Raw genomic sequence first — 23,052 nt, 5'->3', positions numbered from 1 at the left:
TTACCAGTAAAACTTTTTATGTGTATTGTACTGTTTAATTAGTTTTAATCGCGAATAATTTGAATAGCTATTTTAGTAACAAGCTGTAGGGATAATCCAATAAAAGGTCACACAATTTTTTACGTGTTTTGTACGCAGTTTGGTTTTTTACAAGGCATGGTACCATAATTAACATATCGCCTCTATTAAAATTAAACTAAAAAATAAATTGGCTCTTAGAGACGCGATTAAGTCATTATAATGATAAATCGCTGCCATGCTCTAAACTGAATATTTATTAAAATTTCTAGCTGCCCCCGCGAACTATCTTTCTCCTTAATGAGATTTTACTTTCAGCCTACCTGTTTAGTACATATCAACATGGAACATTTTGCTATGCTATGCCCAGAGACTGTTCGGTTTTCCGGAATGAAATCTTTTTAGATTTTTCTGTGATTTTTTCTCTGTGTAAACCTCAGAGTTCACAATATATTGTTGATTGTAAAGAGTTTAAAATGGGTTATATGTATTTACTAATGCTGTATCATAAAAAATGAAAGAAATTGTTTTTATCTAAAACTGAAAAAAACGGGGTGGATTACCCTTAACATTTAGGGGGATGAAAAATAGATGTTGTCCGATTCTCAGACCTACCCAATATGCACACAAAATTTCATGAGAATCGGGAAAGCCGTTTCGGAGGAGTTTAACCACAAACACCGCGACACGAGAATTTTATACATAAGATAAAACTTAAATATTATAAATACCTTGAAATATACTTCGACGCCGTAGATCAGGAAAAAAATAACGACTACGAAGAGAAGTACCGCGTAGCATCCGTTGAACACGTGTTGGTAGAAACTCTGGAAATATTAAAGTGAGTTTTAGCACTATAACATGATGATCGACTAAACGAATCACTATTGAGACTAGCTATATGCATACATATGTACGCCAAGGCTTTTTTCTGACTGCTCAGATGAAGCGATATAAGCCACTGATGGAACCAATACACGTTTTCGTAGCACAAGTTTTCTATAAGTCTAGTGACAGCAATGACTTATATGGCTCATTAAACCATAGTTTCTCGACGTAGGCCACGCCCACAAATTCAAAAATAAATTAAAATTATTTGGAATTTAATTTCTCTTTTTCGTTATATTTTATGAAAATTTACTTACTGTTAACAAGTTAGTAATTTCTTCATAAAACCTATAATTTAAGTGCCTCAAGTGAACAATTCCATTACTTATAGAAAAATATGTATGTTCAATATAGCGCATTAGAATTTAAGAAAGGCTAAGGTGGTGTAAAAAGTTTGGGAATCACTGCACTAAACAAAAGACTATAGACTCTATGTTTGATTTTGTGAAATAAAACTTCAAATTAAATATTCATAAATTGAAGAACCCGCCAAAACGCTTCTCTAGACAAGATGGCGTCGTATGAGTTTCTACGAAACAAGTAAATACGTAAACAATTGACTATCAAAGTACAAACATACACAACACTGTAGCTCGATAAAAGTCAGTCTTCGACGAAATTAAAGTAGTATTAGGATGAGATAGAGGAAGTCATCACTCTCGATTAACTAATCTGTGACCGATTTCTATCATATGACATTTTAATTAATATTTTTAATTTTGATTTTTTCTCTCTCTCTCTAACACTTTTTTATGATTTGTTTTATACAGATTGCTCTGAATACGACGTTTCTACTACCCATTTGGGCTTCATCATAAAATAAAGATGGCAAGCCTTGTAGGAGGCCGGAGGTTTCCCGATACAAACTAACAGAAAAAAGTTATTTTCTAACACATAGGATAATTAGATATAATTAAGATTAGTTACAGTTTATTAAGAAAGTTGAAATGTAGGTATACCTAGTCTAAATACGTATCAGGAAATAAATTCAGGCCCAAAATAAATAAGGAATAAACTATCCATGAGCCTGTTTTGATCCCCATTTGGTACTGCGATATCCCAATAGTACTGAAAAAACTGATATTGAAAATCCTATATCGAAAACACATATAAAAACGTCTGAATCACTTTTCCTATTCGAAGTCACTTGGGTTTGTCGTTACAAATCGTTCAAAGACTGATGAACTTGAAACACTGAGCCGTTTAGGCTTGATCCACACTACGCCGTTCACAGTTCAATCTCGATCCTGTTTCGGTCGCACTTCGGTCGTATGAATGAAAGATTCAGAGTATTCTCCCTATCGTATCGCCCCTGTTCCGATTCGATATCCTTTCGGTACCGGTTGAAACAAAAACGTGTTTCAACTCCAGCCTCTATTCGGTTGTGATGTGAGACATTTTAGTCATTGCTAGCAATAAATCGTGGCATTTATAAAATTTTATTATGAATAATAAATACAAACAGATCTTCCAGACTTCTTTACTTATAATATTTAATTTTACTATTATTATTTTTATGATATAATGTTTTTTTTTCTTCTTTTTTTGCGTCTAAGGTACAAACTAACTGTTGTGGTCTCTGGCAGAATGATCAGCGCTGCGGAACACGTCAGCTCCACATCATAATGCTGAGCCAGAATCACTTACACAGCACGAACACTTAAAATATACCGCATTTTTTATTCTTTTTTTTTATTTGATTTTTATGATTATTATGTGTTTGTGTTTTGTTAATAACAAATGTTATATTTTCCCCATTTTTCCATTTTCTATATATCTATTTACTTGGAAAAAACGTGTATACGGTTCAATTCGCGAAAATTTTAAAAGAATAGTTGAATGTTTAATGAAATTTTTTGGCGAGTAAAATTTAAAGGATTATTTCAAGAAGCGTCCTATGTCGACCATGGATCTAGACAGTGTGATTGTGGAACAAGTAGTGTAGACGCAGCTAGATTTGGTCGAACCGAGACCGGAGCGAGATCGGACCGCGAAGAGCATCATAGTGTGTATCGAGCCTTATAGTTGAAGAATTCAAATTTATGAGCAAAAGCGCTGTTTTACACTAGAACTTGTTTTCCGTTTAATTCGTTATACTTAATCAATTTAATCAAACAAGTAACTAAAATAAGAATATCTATAAATAACTTGCGTTGATTTTAAGATTTTTATTATATTCCGGTCTCATTTGAATCAAACATTGGACCATTCTTGTTAGAGCCAGTTTAAATCCAGTTTAAAATTAAACGACGCCGGCCGAAACATAACTTGTAAATGTAAAATTAGAAGTATTTAATGTATATTTCTATATTTGACGTTCATAAGTGTACCTCATAAGTGTTAGTTCATAAGTTACCTACAAGAATTATTTTTGATTTGATTTGTATTTAAATACACTTGCTCTATAAACGATTATTTGAGTATTGGTCCATACGATGATAATGAATTCAACACGTCAAAATCACCAGAATCCGGTGGTTTTCTGGTAATTAGCAAAAAAGAAGTATTTTTAATTATTTGCAACAATTACCAAAAGTGTCATATATTTTAGACATGACAGCTTGTAACATATACCGTAGATATAGTATTATGTATGATGTGGTAAATTTAAATAAATTAAAAAAACAGGACATTTTGGACGCATTTTTCAAACGATTCATGTCATTGCGAAATCTTATAATACAAGATATATAATTATAATCGATTCTATTATAATGTATGAGTCAAAGGTATTGAATGTTGGCACTTTTCGTTTCTTTGTCCTCCTCAAGGATAATTGAATAATTGCTAAATTATTCCTAGGCTGAGCGGCAAAAAATGTTTTGTAATATTATCTGTATTCTTAAACACGCTAGAAACTGTATCTATTATCCTATTTATTAATCCAAAACTTACAATTTTGACAACGACATGTTCATTTTAATTTAAAAATAAAATCAAATCTTATATTAATGAAATAAGGCATAATAATTATTGTCTGTCTAATAAATATTCGAATTGCGTGTTCTTTAATAATCTATGTAAACTATCAATTAGTTGGTTTTTAGAAGACGTATTGTGTGTGACATATATTATTGTTATTTTGACATTTTCATGCTCATTTATCATGACGATTTTCCGTTTCTTTGTAATCTATTCATCCAGTGTACTTCCATTGCAAATAAAAAATGTTATTATTTATTTAGTAGGTTCAAGTCCAACTTTATTGAGTTCACACACACATTACATGAGTGTAACATGCGGTTGAATGCGACAGGGACCCCGAAGCCTCTAGCAAGTTCTCGAGGTGGTTTCAATGGGTATTGTTCACCCAGTCTCTGAATAGCAGAGATTTTCATGTGGGTCGAGTCCCACATACCCCTGCAACTTTTTAGGGCAGGGGATGCGCAAATGCATTTCCACCTCAAATATTAAAAAAAAACCGGTTCACACATACAAATTAACACGTCTTAAACTATATTCTAACGTCTTGGGAGTTGGGACGCTCTGTATATCAAATGTATACATGTACCCTTGACTTGCGAACTTGTAACTTTAAGTCTATTATTCTTGTTAAATTAAGAACTTAAATTTGCAATACATATACATAAATTACATAAGTTTTCATATTACATTTATATTTTATTCCAAATAAAATAATTTAAAATGTATTTATTTCCACATAAATATTCTATCTTAACTGTTACTATTAATACGTTAAAACAACAATAATTCCTCCTTATTATTTATATTTTTAGACATTGAAATTACAAATTCTGATTGGAATTTATATATAAGTATACTAATAGTTTATATTTATATGCATGCACATATTATGTAGTAATTAATCATATGATATACTTGTTTGAAATTATATTATTCATTATGGAAATACAGAGGCTATAATAATAATACGATGCCTAAGTGGAATCACAGAATACGTCTTCCTCAATTATACTAACGACTTATTAGTCTGGATGTTAAAGGACACGCAAGCCATATCTTCAATGCTATGTTGATTGATTTTTAAGTTTCATTTGAAATTGACTTTTTATATGTTATATGTTATGATACTTCATTGTAACAATTTACTGTACTTTATATGTATTGTATGTTTAGGCACCAAAGTCAGTTATGTTTTCGGTATTTCTATTTATTAAAATAATTTAAAAAATATGGACCACGATGTTATGTAGCAAATGCTTTTTATGCCTTTAAAAGCTGAAAAGATTCCATGAGTGGCACTACAGTAGTCGGACAATCAAATAGACTTTTAGACGACTTTTTGAGTCGTCTAAAAGTTTGAATTCCTTCAGCATTTGAGCGAATGTTAAATGCGCACATAGAAAGTCCATTGGTGCACGGCCGAGGATCGAACCTTCGACCTCAAGGAAGAGAGTTGCTGAAGTCACTAAGCTAACATTGCTATGACATAAAAGCTGATAACAGTCTCAAGCGGTGGAGACTTCACAATCTTAGCGCATTAAAGTTCCATGTTTGTTGCCAATATTTTAGCTAAGCTTAGCAATCATAGACTATAAAATGTATTTGATTAGCAAACTTATGTTATTTCAAGTAAATGTGCTAATTAAACTTTGTTTGAATATTACACAGATAAAAGGTAATATTAAATAATATGAAGACATTATTGAATTTTAAAAAGTAAATTTTGTATTTGTCAGTATTTTCTAATGTCTGCAATACAGAACCTTCTATTAAGAATATCAAACCAATTAGACAGAATACTTTTTTACGACAGAAATCGAACTCGCTGCACGCTGTCAAGCGATTGAGCAAAGAAAATAAGTCGTTTTAAAATCACAAATCATTATTTAATTAAAACAAATTTTATGTATTTCAAACAAATTGTATGCAAATATATTTTATGATCAGACTATTTATTCCAAGCAAATATTTCGTTCAAACCGACACTGGTGTGTCTTAGACTAAAAAGGCGAAGATTCCGCAGAGTAAACAGCTGATTATGGCATGATTTCCCTTTTTATCTGAATATAATTATGGAGAAATAAGCAAAATACGAAAATTATTAAGAAGGTGCCTGCGTTCCTTCTTTTCAAACTCAAAAATTTATTGCATTCTTTGTGTTAAATTTTACACGTGACACGTTATAATATTTTTTACAATAAGGACCTTGGTTAGGCACAGCAATGTTGTGGGAGGCCACGCTCCACTAATATACAGTTATATACGTTTCTATTCCTAGTAGAAAAAAAAATAGAAAAAGAACGAACTAAAATACATGAAACACATCTTTATACAGGTAATTTTCTAACATTTGCTAAATGCATTCACTAATTTAGACATAAAATTTAATATGGTATAGAAAATGTAGCATAAGACCGAAGGAGGAGCTGAATTTACAAGTGACTGAGAATTTCTCGTCCGTGCCACGCTCTTTGAGAACTAGCAGTAAATTTAAATTTAGAAATATGTTTTACTGACGTAAATTTTTACATTAAATTCATATAAGTGATAATTTGATATAAATAATGCAGTATCCTTAAACTTAGAAATGATGGCGACTATTTCCAGAAAAATTGTTTTCACATAACCCTACAACGCATACAAGGCCAACGAATTGAAAGACCGAATAGGCAATTGGTCAGGCCCACGCCTTTGTTAAGCCCATTCAGATAAACTAGATATAAGGTCAAATATATGAAATCTTATCTATGGAATAATTAGATTATTTTTAATATTTAAACCTTGCTAAAGGGATTAAACTTGGTGTCTAAAGTATTATTATTATGTAGTAACATTGCAGTAAAAATACATATCCACGAAAAGTGTTCAAAAGAGGTACATATATGAAGCTGAGTTGCATTATCGGAAGTCGAGGCAGAATACGGAATACACAACCACAACTGAGCGTTAATCAGGGCACTTTTAGCGCACCACCACTATGGGGCCGTCCATAAATTACGTCATCGATTTTTTCCCGATTTTAGCCCCCCCCCCCCCCCTATAATCATCCTATCGTCATTTCTTACTGACCCCCCCCCCTTCTTCACCACTTCCTTCACTTCATTACCAGTTTGACAAAATAAAACATTGCAAATCAGGCGCGCGGCAAAGACAAAGGAACAGACTTTGTTTAAACAGCGCCGATTTCTTTTATTAAGTATTAAAAGAAAAATAAACTTCAAGTAAATAAATAAGAATGACGTCAATTTCGAAACCCCCCCCCCCATCCATTATTTTACCGTCATCCGCAGACCAAACCCCCCCCCCCCCTAATTTAGAATGACGTAATATATGGACGGCCCCTATGTGGAACCAGCTGCTTAACTATTTCCGAACCAAACCGCAAGAGCATACTAATTCGCACGCTATGCGAGCCGTCTGGCGTTAGGAGTGTCCATGGGCGGTGGTATCACTGAACATTAGGTGAGAACCGTATCACCTCGACATCCGCCCATCCACAGTTCTTGCCACGCACCAACACATTTATTTTTTTAAGAAGTATGAAACAAAATTGTGAGAAAAAATTTATCTATCGTAAGAAATAAATTTAGGTAGATCTTACCTTCTTCTCACTAGAAGTATTAGCAACGTTGATTGTGAGAACTTCAGCGAAGAGGAGTGAATAGATGATCACATTGAAGGTGACGAACGCCAGGAATGACTTTGAGAGGAAACGCTGTCTCTCCCATCGCACATCGCGGAGGTGGAACACCTGTAAAACAGATACATATATAGTTACATATGTCAATGAAATATCAATTATTTGATTAAAGCACACATATTTAGGTTACAAATGGGCCCAACCCTGCTTTAAGCTCCTGTTAGGTAAGCTATATTATTATACTAAATGTAATGTAAAAAAGTATGATAATAATTAACGTATTACATTTTATATATTCTCGTCAAAATTTAATTTAAATTCCACCCGTTCCACGTCATCTGGAGTCCAAATTTGGAAGCAACCAACTATCCATTAGAGGTATCCACTGTTACGACTCAGAGCCCTTCATGAGAAGATCAAACCACTTCGAGTACCTGAAGAGCGTACACGCCTAGAAGACCGACAACGCACAATAACACCAGGGTGTTGCAGCTATCCATGGGTAACAGTAACTGTCTTTAACCTTGTGTCCCATAAAGGGGGGGGGGGGGTTGCATATTTTTTATATCAGAGTATCTAAGTAGTAGTAGTAGTCCAGGACTTTTTGAATATATTCTTAATAATAATAATAAACGCTTATAAGTACGCAGAAAATCTCTTTAGCTTAACAATTGATGAACCGGATCTAAACAAAAGCAGTTACATTGAAAACTATTAACAAATTAACCACGTAAAAATTTACACAAACAAATCTATGTAATTAACTAATTTATAGTCTATTCACAAAACAAACACTTAACATAAAATAAAAATTACATAATATTTAAACAACATTAGGTAAAGTAAACACTAATCGAGTGAATATCAATTACAGTAAATAAATCAGGCCATTTTAAAAGATTTTTAAGAGACTCCGAAGACTTAACGCCATCAAAATGTATTTAATTTTGACATATGAGTCTTAGTTTGCGCTAATCAGCATTTCTATCTTCCTTGGGTAGAATGCCTAGCGAACCCTGAGGGCCCATTTTAAAGGCGTGAGATGGGCTGAGGTATTTTTAGTGGGTGCGGTCTCGCTACCCCTTTGAATAGCAGAGGGATTTCAGACCGAGCCCCACAGTTCCCGCGTCAAGCTCGACATTCTTGATGCGGGCCTGCATAAGTGCATTTTCACCTCATTAAAAAAAGCGTTTCTATCTTGCCTTATTTACGCTTTAAATTATGTAACCTAACTAAAATTGGGTTATAAATAATTAAAAGCATATAAAGTAAATAAGTATCTTAATATGTTACATAATCAACATAATTTATATTTTTTATTTTAATATAATATACTGATGGAAACGAGAATTTTGTAGAACGCGAAAAGTCAGTTCTCTCTACTTGGCACAAGTACTCATTAAATAACCACTTTAATATTGATTGATTACTGTTTATCCAAGGTTGAGACATGAGTATTACGGATATTGAGAGTACATATTGATAATAATAAGTAATTTATATTTAAAAAAAAGGTTTTAGGTCCTGGCCTTAGATTTCTGTACCTGTTTCATAATCATTTGTCAATCTAATAGGTAAGTAATCTACTTGTATCCCGGGATCACCCTGAAACACAACGTTGACTTAATAGGTCTAAGACAAGCATTGTGGTTTCTTCACGATGTTATCCTTCACGGCGAGTGTTAAATGTGCATATAGACATTCCATTAGTACAGCCGGGGATCGAACCTTCGACCTCAACAGTGTTCTTGTAATTTTTATAATCATATCTGATTTCTTTTGCATTAATATTAAACGTCCTTAGCTTTGATCCGTTAACAATAAATAAATGACGTGGAACGATATTATATCTTACTAGATTTAATCAAATTCGAAATTCAAAATCTATTAGAATTAAATATATAAAGAGATTAAGGGCCTGTTTCACAATGTCCGGATAAGTTCCAAATAAGCTATTTATTAATTAATGGTAGTATAAACACTATTGTTGCGTTTCACGACTGTCAGATAGCGCTATACGTCATGAAACGCGAAGAATCTTATTTGGAACTTTTATCTTTCGAATAATTTATGTGTTGCATAGCTATTTGATACTTTATCCATACATTGTGAAACAGGCCCTAAAACATATATATTTATAATGAATAAAACGTTTCTAGACATTCGTTCTGTATTGAGTTATTTCTTTACCAAATTCATATTGAAACGTAATTAAAACTTTACGATTTCTACGACTACCGGTTCTCATACAATGAATTACTTATCAAATATTTACACATTTAATAAAGTTATTTAATGTGTATGGATTTCCATATGACAGACAGGTATCAGTTTCGTTACTATTTTTAATCGTTTTTTTTTGTCCGTCGTTCAACAACTGAGTGTTTTTAAGAGCAATTTTTGCCGCGCACCACCGCTATGTGGAACCACCTGCTCACTGAAGTATTTCCCAACCATTTCGGCTTAGGGTTCTTCAAGAAAAGAGCGTATCAATTCTTAAAACGCCGGCAAGGAACTTACGAGCCCCCTGGCGGCAGTATCACTTATCAGGTGAGCGTCCTGCCCATTTGCCCCCTGTTCTATTAAAAAAAGGGGGGAGGTTTTTTACTTCGACCGTATATGAATATGACCGTATATTTTTTATGTAGTTTATGAACCGATTTTGATGATTATTTTATTATTGAATAGGATTTCTAGGATGGTACTAAATTTATCAGATGCAAAAAGCTACCTATAATTTATAGATTAGGAGTTTAGGGTGTTTGAATATTTATTTATTTATTCCACTACATTATTCTACCTTAACAGTTACTACTAATTCGATAGAACGCCAAAAGAAGAGAGAACAGTTATGTTCTTGTTTTGTTAAATTAGAATACATTGGATAAAACAAATAAGCGCTTATAGATAATACAATGGTCTGTATAATCGTAATGATGACAATAATGTTTTACAACAATTATCCTATCAAAGGCCGGCAGCGCACAACAATTGTCTGACTTTAATATCCCATAGGCCCCTTTGCACATATATAATTAACTTGACATTTGAGTGACAAGCCAAAAATCAAGTTTTAATATTATTCGTAGTGGTTTATATATCTCTCGTTTCTATGTCACTCGTTACTCCAAACAAATTATACATGAACTATAACTCCAAACACTTATCATGTTATAATCATTGTCGGAAATATCATGTACGCTTTTATTGTGGAAAATAACTGAGCATTGTCATTTGTCTGATGAAAACATTGTCTGGATTTCATTTCCCTTGGTTTATATAACGCAAGATTTCTATAACTTCCTATCATTCCTTTAAATTTATCAGTCGAGACTTCTTTACCAACTATTCAAAATTCCAGCGTAATTTTCGTAATTTTCGTAAATTTCCCCCTCCCTTAAAGGCCAGCAACGCACCTATTAAAAATTAGTGTCTATGGGCTGCGATGACTGCCCTTTTTAGGCGTCGCGTCGTTTGCCCCCCTATTATATTGAAAAAATACTATATTAATTGCCACATTACTTTACTTACTTTACTAAAGAAGAAAGACAAAACCTTGAAGCGTTTGAGATGTGGTAATGGAGGAGAATGATGAAGATAATCTATACCGAAAAGAAGATGCCGAGTACCATAGAAAACCGGAGAGGGAAGATGATTGGTGCGACATGACAACTTCTTTAAGACCATCTTGGAGGGGAAGGTAGAAGGCAGGAGATGAAGAGGAAGACCAAGAACATACATAGACCAGATCAAGAAAGAAGCTGAGGTCGTGACATACCAGGAGGTTAATCCACAGACAAGAGCTCGGCTCTTAAATTTAGGAGAGAATGGCCACATATCAAAAACCGGTGTATAATCAAGGCCAAAGAATCGCGCGTAGTCAAAATAACACTGCATAGTTTTATCATAACAGTATATATCCATTAAAAATAACCGTTTTTAAAGAACTTAAACAACACCAATTATTATCGTTTATAAACATAAAATAACAAAATATTTGTTCATATGAGCATTCGAATCAGAGTTTTGTATCAATAATCTTCTAAATGCGATTAACACTCTCTCGTTAAAACAAAACATTTTCAGGAAACCGGCAGCATTAGATTAAAATCGATTGTGTCAGGCACAGAAGGCTGATTTAAAATTATGAAGACACAGATGCAACAATCGTGGACCTAAGATCCAAGACCAAGAATGCCACGGGTTTTGTAAATTTATCCACTAACAAATATATTTTTTTTTATAGAACAGGGGGCAAACGGGCAGGAGGCTCGCCTGATGTTAAGTTATACCGCCGCCCATGGACACTCTCAATGCCAGAGGGCTCGCGAGTGCGTTGCCGGCCTTTTAAGAATTGGTATGCTCTTTTCTTGAAGGACCCTAAGTCTAATTCAAAGCCATGACAATAGCAAGATTTTTCTAGAGCACATCATCAGATTTCAAAAAATATAGGAATTTAATGGTCATAGTAAATGCCCTGAAACTTATAGGAACCAAAATAAATAACGTTGAGGACAATCGAAATAGGCGAGACGTTGCATAAGCCACAATGAAACTGTCAAGGGCGTTTCTTATCGCTTCAATTCAATTTCTTTTGTGAAACCAATTACAATAAACTACTGAATTTAATTTAAATCTGATTATCGGGGCAAACGCAGCCACCAACCAACCTTGCTTTATTTTTCATTTGTTTTTTTTCAGAACAAGTCCATTTGTTATAGATATACATAGACATAGCATTTATTACTAACGAAACACACAAACAGAAACACACAAAATAATAATAATAAAAAAAACCATTAAAAAGGAATAAGGTACATTTTAAGTTTATATGTGCGTGTTATGATAGTAACTCAGGCATTATGCTGTGAAACAGACGTTTTGCACAGCGCTGGTCATTCTGCCAGAGGCTTCAACAGTTAAAAAAGAAAAAGAATGTAATATTAATAATAGTGGATAATATAATAAAAGTAAAATTGTATAGTCTAAACAAAGAAGTCTTGGAAGATTTGTGTGTAAAAGTATATACATAAGTATGTAGTTTATAAAAAAATAATCATTCGTTTTTGGTTAAAATTTACAAAATTTTACATAAATCTATATAATCCTAGACTCAACACACGTTATCCTGTACAAAATTTAAAAGTGTAAAAAACATTTTATTATAAACAATCTGAACTATTCTCGAATCCACTAAAACACTCAAAAATTAAAATCGGTCCAGCCATTTATGGCATGCTTTGTCGCGAAAGATTCGATCTTCTTGAGCATTGTTAATGATAATATAGCAAGCCAATATAAACAATCAAGCTAATATAAACTAAAAATACTTCAAAACTTCTATTTTATTGCCTGGTAACGAGACCTTTAAGCCAAGTCTCAATTTTTTTTTAATCATACTGAACCATAGATAACATAACGTTTAGCTGTCAGTTGCGTTCTGTTATACCATTTTTAACAAAATAACAACTACTGTTGTTATGACTGATATAATTTTCCGGTTTTGCTTACGATTGTTCCTTTTTTTAAAACACAACAAAATATCTTTATTCATCTAGGTAAACAAGTAGACTTATGAACGTCAAAAAAATTTAATTAATTGTAAATTTACATTTACTACCAGTTACTGTTTTAAATAAATCATCGTAAAATAATCGCCATGTCTTATCGAAATGTCAAATCCAAAAATCGACGACATGTGGCAGACAGAACACTGATTTCACTGTCAATGATCAAAGTAATGGATTCAACCTGAGATCAATAATTATTAATTAAATTTATTCATTATTATTATTACTATGTACGGCTCCCATTTTTTAGCTTTAATTATCACTTAAATTTTATTTAAACACAGTAAGGTGGGAATGGGAATTTGCTTCACATCTTTAAAGTCATAAATTTTATGAGAGAATTATCTATCTGTAGTAAAAGTATCACCCACACAATAAGGCCTACGATATTGCCTGCATTGTTGCTTTAATCGAATATATTATTCTCTGAATCAAAGAATCGCACTTAAAAACCTTCATTTACGATTTCCAAAACTTCTCGATTATAATGCTACCATTAAAATATTATAATTAAATTATATATTCAAAAATTATAATTATATTATTTTTAATTTAAAACGCCTTTAAACATAAATATACTTACATAAACTTAACACTAAAACAAATCACTTAAATATTTAACCCAATACTACGTTTGTTCACAACGATCGCGTATCGCTAACTAACATATTGTTTTGAGAACTTCCAAACCTATATGCGAATAAAACGATTGTTAATAGAATTAGCTTACACGTGCTTCAAGTCGATTAAAATTTTAAATTTAAATAACTGCCCACTGAAGTATTTCCGAACCAATTCGACTTCCTTAAGTCCTTCAAGAAAAGAGCGTACCAATTCTTAAAAGGCCGGTAACGCACTCGCGAGCCCTCGGGCATTGAGTGTCCATGGGCGACGATATCACTTATCATCAGGTGAGCCTCCTGCCCGTTTGCCCCCTGTTCTATAAATAAAAAAAATTTATTCATATACATAGTAATTTACTACAAACTTTTTTGAAACACCGACAACTATACAAATAATTAATTTAATCCCTTAACACAGCTCCAAATTTACATGCATGATGTAAATGATATCGTCACAGTTTTCAGTCAATTAACACTCAATTAAAGCCAATTTTTTTTTACCTTGTTTCATAAATTTCACAAAGCATGTTTTAATTAATTTCTATGTTATTAACGAGCGGAGCACCGCATTATTGCATGGTACACCATTTTGCTGAGTGATGAAAATTATTAGAACAAATTTGGAGCTGTTTTGAGGTGGCGCCGTCTTTCGACAAATTTACCTAAATTATTTTAACAAATACAAAGACGAAGAGAATAAACCACAAAAATGTAAAAAATCTACTAAAAAAATAAAAGACAATGTTTAGTTTTGTTAAAAAAAAATTTGATACTTATGAATTTAGCGTGGCTCAAAGTAACATTAGTTTTAAAATAAGTATTGTTTGATGATTTTAATGATGCTTTTTAAAAGATTACCATGAGTTATTTACGCCGGTTTTTTCTCTCGGCCTACACCCTTTTTTGCCGATGAGTAGGGATGCCTACAGGTTCAAATTAAATGACGTGGAATAAGTGATACCTTGATGATCTTATTTTCCAAAATAAACGTATTTTATTAAATTTTTATTTAATTAAATTTGACTAAGTTTGGCACTAACTAGTTTTCAAATAAAAGCATTCGTTGTTAGACTCAAAGTGAGATTCCTGAGTGCATATATCATGCAAAAACTTGTTTCTATGCTTTTTTGGTTGCGGTGAGAATTTTTCTCAGAAGAACTACAGGTGGTAGTACATTCTATAGAAATTACTTTGTATCAAGTATTTAGCTTGGTTTTGTCAGTACTTACGGGTTATCAAATAGAGTCAAGATCGCTTCCAAATCAAAGGCAAATAATTCAGATAAATCCATTTAAAAAGTATTTTTAATTCAGTGTAACTAATGTAACGTAATTATATTAACCATTACTTCGGTGTAAAAATCAAATCAAAATATTTGTTTAGGATTTGACTGAAGTAGAAAATATCAGTTTTCAATACATACATTATTTTAATTTGCAACTGTTTAAGTGTAGCGCCATCTATTGTATCGTCACTAAATCAATTACAACACATACGACTACGTATGTACTGATAATTGTTGTCTTATACCACTAGATGTCACTTTATAATCTTTATTTATAATCTTTATTTATAATCTTTATTTTATAATCTTAAAGTTGGATGTTTAGATTATATAGAACGATAAATGAAATAGGATTTCTAAAAGTGATATAACTTATGGATTGAATTGCTTACCTCAGCCCAGAAGCAGACGATAAGTGATGAGCCAGATAGCACTAGAGGATAGTAGGCAGATGGTAGACTTGTAGCCCATGTCTCTTGGAATGCTTCCTGTGAACATATAAAGTCTAATTATGTCTAGCAACTTCTAAATTTTTATTATATGAAATACATAGATATTATATATGTAATTTATCATGAAAACTTTAGTATATTTGTTCACAATTTTTACTGTATATTCACGGGTTATTTATTTATTTATACAGACACAAGACAAGCCAGAACACACTCGCGAACTCTCTGTCATTGAAAATGTTGATGAGTGCATCAGAGAATCAGACGAGTCTCCTGCAGCTGTTGTGTTATTTGTGTTCGCAGTAAAGAAGTAAAATCAGAGAGTTAATTGAATCTCTAGACAGTTAATTAAGGATCGATATTTAATCAAGTCGCTAACTTTTTTTATTTATAAATAAAGCAGCATCGAAAACGTTTAACTATCTGTCTGACCGAAAGATAACCGAGAAACCGATTAATAATGTAATACAAAATGGCGGTTACGACAACAGATGATTACATTAGAAAACTCGTTCAACGTATCGTTTAGTCACTTGTATGACGGAACTTTAGCTACTTGATTGAATATCGATCTTTGATTAACTGTCTAGAGATTTAATTAACTAAAAAATATTTTTTCATATCCAAGCCTTTCGTTTGGGTATGGGTCGCTTAATATTAGATATATGGACCAGCGTTATAGTTAAATTATACATTCTTATCGTATCACGCCTACCACTCGACCTTTGACCCACTTAGAGCCGTATTATGTGCTAATAAATTAGGTCAATGATAATAATTGTAAAATAAACATTTTTAACATTTCAAAACAGTAAATATTATGGTAAAACAAAGACGACTATTGCTATATCTTACTACGATTTTTGTTTTAATAGGCTGATCGCGAACATATCTAAAAAATTAACAAAGCTTTTAATCTCATAACAAACAAGAAACCTTACGTAGTATAAAATCCCATTTATTGTATTTAATACGATATCCTACATAATACCCGGAGACAGATTGAATAAATAAAAAAATCAGTTTAGATTTTGGTATACTATTATGAGGGTATTTTTGTGTCTGACACATGCTATCGACGTTAATATAAATATTGAATTGTTCACTAAAGAAACTCTCACTCACTTTTGCCAAATGATAGGTTTATAAGACAAATAAATTATTTAAAAAATATACGAAAAACTTAAATTCAATTTTCACATTGGGATAACTGGCAAGGCAAGTTGGTTTCCCTACAAGCTTCGCCGTTCGAGCGAATGTTAAATACGCACAAAAAAAGAAAAAAATACATACAGGAGATATAAAATACGCGCCGCGTATTAGAGACGCCAGGAAAGCGACCAGATACAGCATCTTCTGCGTAGTCACTTTGCAAGCTCTTAAGAAGTTCGGAGCTTTTAATCGCCTGTACTCAGTAACGATGCATAGCGTCAATTGCACCGCACACACGAACGACACTGCGAGGAACACACCGCCAATACCTGCAAAAAAGTATATATATATTATACAGTACTATATTAGATATACAAAAAAGATTATGAAGTTAGTATTAAACAGTATCATTCAATAGTTATGCAGATTCTTGTAAATATTTTAATTTAGATTCATTGGTATGTCGGCTTACGCCCGAACCCAATAAGTAATCCATAATGTCAGATTGAAAACAATCTGAGATCAGACCGTGACTGACGATCGAGCTCATATCTAATATCATTCCGTCGATTGTTTTTTGGTACACTTTTATCAATATTTGGATTAAGGCCTCTATCTCAGATGGACAAAAATGGATTGAAATTGAGTTTGGGCGGTAGTCATGGGCGGATAGATAGACCCTATTTGCTGTCATTAATTTCTTTAAGAACCTCCTGTATGCGACAAGACACAATTTTTCCATGTGCCTAGTGTACGAACCTGAATGATCTCTGTAATTCCCCAATGGAATGGTCTTAGCTAACTATTTATGAAGATAATAAAAGAGGGTGTGAGGAAATATTTTACGAGGCGGGAAAACTTTAATTGTCTTTCTTCATTTAAATATTGTCGTATTGTTGCTAATGTTTTTATTGCTATTACTAGTTTTAAGGGGGTAGAGTGATGGTTTAACACACATAATTGTATCGATTTCGGCAATAGAAGGATAATTTGTCAAAATGGTATTTTACGAAGTTTCTATTCTCTATACAGCCTTTTACAGTCGCACTCAGAGCCGATAAATTAAGTAAAACGGCCATATAACAATAACGTTTAATGACCGATTAGTTAGACTAAGAAATCGCGTTACATTTAGATACCTATATATTTTTATTAAGTAATCAATGACAATTTGAAAATACAATTTCAGCTATGGTATATTTTTAAATGACGAATATATACGATGTGTTGGTCGAAGGAAGAAGTCATGGCTTCGCAATGTTAGCGAGTGGACAGGTATTGCAAATGCGGAAGAGTTGCTACATCTGGTGCAGGACCAACCTTCAGTAATGTAGAGGCACTTGAAGAAGATATTTTTAAATAGGACCTTTGTATAGCAGCTAATCTAACTATCATGTATGTAAAGTACTTTTATGTCCTCATATCACTAAAAAAATATTTAATTTTGCGAATACGAAGGACAAATTATTGTTATATATCAAAATTGAAAAACAATGTCAAATCAATATTTATCTTATCGGACGTTGATGTGCGTAAGCTTATTTAATTACGATAATTATTAATTTTATATGAAAAACAATTGTACTATTTTCTACACAAAAAGAAAATTTCTTTCAAAGTATTCAAAGTGGAATCATTTATTTCAATTAGGCATATTAAAAAGGCACTTATGAAAGTCAGAATTACATATAAAAAATATTAAAAGCATGGTTATATCTGTACCTTCCAAAAAGGTAGTGTCATATGGAGATAAATGAGCATGAAACGCCATTCTTACATTAAAATATTATACAATATTTGGTATACATTGATTTGATAATTATACGTAAAGGCCATGTGTTATGAATACAATGCAGCTGATAACTATTATAATTTTATTATCGTGCTCAAATATTTACATATATTGCAATAATAGATGTCACATTATTCTTTATAAAAAAAGAATGAACATGCATTCAAGCAGTGTGTGAGCTCATATTTGTATACGATCTAAAAATACTTTTAAAACTTTTAATTATAAATTTTAATAATAATACTCTATTTGAATTTCGATGTGCACAGCCGGGAATCGAACCTACGACCTCAGGCATGAGAGTCGCACTCTAAAGCCACTAGGCCAACACTGTTCTATTAGATTTATTACCATTTAGTTTCCGTGTGTAGAGAATCAAATAAACACATTTTACAACAAACTGAAGTATTCACGAACCAATTCAACTTGAGCCCTTCAAGAGCGTACCAATTCCTAAAAGACCGGCAACATACTTGCGAGCCTTCGGGCAGTCCATATCATCAGATAGGCCTCCTGCCAGTTTGACTCCCCGTTACATAAAAATAAATAAACAAATGAACATACACGCATGGTATGGGAGATTATGTCCCGCGCATTCATCTCCCGTGTACCGGATCTCGCAGAGGCAGGTCCCGTTCATACAGTCCCCACGTCCGCTGCAGTCGCGCGCGCATCCCGCTCCGCGACTGGCTGCCATCATGTCTGCATAGTATGCCAGCAGTGTACGCATCATATTATGGTTAGCGCCCAACGGCGCCTGTGTACACTGAAAAAAAAAAGAAACCGTATGTTAAACATATGCTTAAAAGTATTCAATGTAGAAACCTCACAGGACCTGTGTGTGCAATATATCAGTGGTAATAGATCAGAAAATGATAAGTATTTCGAAGTGAAAGTCAAAAATCATTGATTCATATAGGTAACACAATGTACACTTATGAACGTCAAAAAAATGAATATACATTAAAATTACAATAAATCAGTGGCGCTACAACCTAGGACTTGGCCTCAGATTTCTGAATCTGTTTCATGATCATTTTTAAATCTAATAGGTAAGTAGGTGATCAGCCTCCAGTGTCTGACACACGTCGTCGACTTTATGGGTCTAAGACATGTAGGTTTCCTCACGATGTTCTCCTTTACCGTTCGAGCAAATGTTAAATGCGCACATAGAAAGAAACTCCATTGGTGCACAGCCGGGGATCGAACTTACGACCTCAGGTATGACAGTCGCACCCTGAAGTCACTAGTGACTAGGACAACACTGCTCTTTACATTAAGCGCTTCCAATTTTATATTTACTGGCAGTAAACTCTCCGCCACTCTTTTTAATCGCCAAGTTTTTTTGTTTAACGCAATGTTTGTAAGTAGCTTCAACCATTAGGTTGGTCAACTATGGTAGTACACTCCAAACTAGACTGGAATGGCACGACTTAGCGTTCGGCTGCAGAACCCGAACAAACTCGATATTTTCTCGGACAGCTCATCTGATTACAGGAAGTTACGATTACTGTTATCATATTGTTAGTTTTCCCTGTTTTGTATTTGGGGTCTTTTGTTTTGTGCTCCTACAATGTTTGTCTGTGCAGACTTAGTGATTGTAAACATTTGTATGTTATAAGCGTTTGTTTGTGCACGCCGTCCGCACCCATCATCGAGGACAAACGATGGTTGCCAAATGTATAACTTCTTCTATCCTGTTTTGTGTTTTATGGCCTTGTTGGCTTTTAAATAAAATAATATTCGGAACTACAGTAATGAACGGTGTTGTATAATGGTTTCTTTTTAATATACAGTCAAAACCGTTATCGAGGACATCGTTTAGAACAACTTACTATACTATATTATATTGACCAAAATCAAAGGTCTGAATTCTATGTATTAGGTTCTTACTAACAATGTCATCGGCTATTACAACTATCGGTTTTTACGACCAAATATGAGTAGTCTTCCTGTCGACGTTCCATCTCGTTAAAACAGATTTCGACTATATGGGCATCCGGACTTAGGGCACGCACGGGCGTCTTGCCCATCAACTGTACCGTAGCAATGTTATGTGTGCTATAGGTGTGGGCGGGACACAAATCTGCCGCCAGATGTGAGGAAGCACCACATGTGTGATCGCAAACACGATGGTGCTGAGTGCTAGAAATTTCAACCCTATTGCTTGAAGGACGATGTCAATGTAGTGGAAAAGGTTGTTGCTAGTCATGAGGTCTCTTTGTAAATTGCGACTCGTAAGTTTTCCCAGGGTTTATTGGGTTTATTTTTTTTGTGTTCTCGTTCATCTGTAATTGGCTATCAGCCATAATCAGATATTTTCTGAGCTTAATTCGGGTTGGGTAAAAACTGGATTGTTATTATAGGTCAGATTCTCTGGTCTGAGTCTAGTATTTGCCATTGAAGGGTTTATTGGATAGGGCTGTTGTAGCAGGCTCCACGTTCTGGACATTACAGTCCAGAACGTGGAGCTTGCTTGCATTGCCCTCACAAAAGGGGTCCAACCGGGCTCGTCTGATGTTCGGTGACACCCATGGACACTCTGCCAGAAAGCTCGCAAATGTGTGGCGTTGTCATTTGTACGCTCTGTTCTTTACATTAAACTAGCATGTCAATGGTGTTTAAAGAAAAATATTGTGTTAAAAAATCGACCTACTAAATTCGTGATATGCTCTTCGTCGACGCAACGGGGTCAATGGCCTGTCTAAAATTGGCTACAACTCACCAACATAGCCCAAGAGAACTTGTTTCTAATATTTCGTAACTCTGTCAATAGGAATATTTGTGTAGTAAAAGCCTGTTAGAGTGTACTCACTCTAAGATTGTATTGCTCCACTGAAAATCATATTTGCTGGTAATAGCAACTTAAAGAGTTGGGCCCATTTTTGATTAAAGTGATAAATATTATGTGTGTGTGCTTAAAACTTTATTTTATTAATTTTAAACAATTTCGTACAGAATTCTAACTCTGTTCGTGCGCAAATAGTTTCTTTTAGTATTTTACAAGAATTATGTTAGTGATTTGAAATTTAAATGTGTATGCGAAAATCTTTTATAGTAATCATCATCATAAATCATCAGTAGAAATATCTATATTTAATGCGAGCTACAATTTTTTTTAACGAAAATTCGCAAGAAATAGCCAATTTGCAACTCTGTTAATGAAGATCTAATTCATTCTTCACTTTAAGCTAGCGGAACGAATTAATTATTTACGACATCACATTAGAAACCTCAAAAATAACAGTACTTCTCCACTATTTAATGGATGTTATTATACATATAAACCTTCCTCTTGAATCACTCTATCTATTAAAAAAAACCGTATCAAAATCCGTTGCGTAGTTTCAAAGATTTAAGCATACAAAGGGACATATGGACAGAGAAAGCGACTTTGTTTTATACTATGTAGTGATGTACCCACTTGAGTAAACATATTATATTTATGTGAAATTCATGCAAGTGTGAGAATATTAAATATTCAATTTGTATTATGGATACTACAAATAGGATTTTTACAATAGTCGAATCGTGCGTTTGAACTCCGAATAGTAGTATATTCGTACATTAAAGGAAAATATCGTAAGATGTGTTAGATCTCAAAAATAGATAGCGTGTAGCAAAAAAAGCTTGCCGATTATCAATCGGTTTTTTTGACGTTCATACGTGTACATTATATTATCAACATGAATTGAATGAATGATTTTTGACATTTAACACGATCAATATAAGTAAGAAAGCTAAAATTGATGTATTTTTCATATATCATATTGTAATCTTTGCACAGCATGTGTCACTTAATTGTTACACATTTTTTTTTTTTTTTTCTATATACATGTGTCTTCACTGAGACATCATGGAACATTACGATCTAGCCTAACTTAAGACTAATAAGTAATTTAAGTCTAACCTAATTTACTAAAAAGGATTATTATATAAGTGAGTGTCCAATAACACTACTTACAGTTTTTGTTATTGTTATTAATTGTTACACATGCTGTGCTATTATGGTGTACACATGATTTTGGAACCAAGATTGTTTTCTTTCTTTTCGCATTTAACATTAGCGAAAAAGATGAAGGAAAACATCGTATGGAGATCGGTAAGGCTTGCCTTAGACACAAATCGACGGCGTGAGTCAGGCACAGGAGTCTTACCACCTACTTGCCTATTTTCTTGAAAAGATCATTTAAAACAGTTTTAAAAATTTAGACATAAAAATCTTGCAGCAGCACTGATTTATTTTTTAACTGACTAATAAATAATAATTTTACCTTTCTTCACATCAAAATACAATAAACAAAGGACTATCTAGAGTCTACGCATTATAATAAGGCCAAAACTATTATCAGCTATGAATAACGACAATAACATTTATCATTATAGTTGCGATAGGTCCTCTGTATTCATCTGTTTCGCAAACAAAGGAACTACCCACAATCGTATGTGTGTATAAGTTGAATACACTTTCACTCGATTGCATAGTGGTTAGCAATCTTCAGAAAATTACATATCTTATATAGGGTTTTAATTGAAATCTTTGTCGAATATTATATATATATTTATGTAACTAATTGTAAGACTATTCTAGCAAATAAACGATTTGATTTGATTTGAATTAAGAAGCGTGTTAATCTATACAATTGCATTTTAGGTAAAAAAAATTAATGATTAGCGTGTACAACCTAAACCTAAATTATTGATGAT

General features: G+C 33.1%; 1 protein-coding gene across 3 annotated transcripts in view; it reads right to left on the bottom strand.

Annotated features, from left to right (window-relative positions):
- The window catches only part of LOC110996787, a 48,570-nt gene that overhangs the window by 10,268 nt on the left and 15,250 nt on the right, over window positions 1-23,052 (bottom strand). For all 3 annotated transcript variants that reach the window (XM_022264621.2, XM_022264623.2, XM_022264622.2), the window contains exons 2-6: window positions 18,910-19,111; window positions 16,695-16,882; window positions 15,342-15,437; window positions 7,433-7,582; window positions 750-845 (exon numbers count right to left, since the gene is read on the bottom strand). In XM_022264621.2, the coding sequence (XP_022120313.2) occupies window positions 750-845; window positions 7,433-7,582; window positions 15,342-15,437; window positions 16,695-16,882; window positions 18,910-19,078 (699 nt within the window). In that variant the 5' untranslated portion in view covers window positions 19,079-19,111. The remainder of the gene's footprint in view (window positions 1-749; window positions 846-7,432; window positions 7,583-15,341; window positions 15,438-16,694; window positions 16,883-18,909; window positions 19,112-23,052) is intronic.

Source organism: Pieris rapae, chromosome 5 (assembly GCF_905147795.1).
Source record: "Pieris rapae chromosome 5, ilPieRapa1.1, whole genome shotgun sequence".
In the NCBI taxonomy this organism is placed as follows: Eukaryota; Metazoa; Arthropoda; class Insecta; order Lepidoptera; family Pieridae; genus Pieris; species Pieris rapae.
Note: the sequence above shows the minus strand (reverse complement) of the source record. Positions and strands in the feature narration are given on the sequence as shown.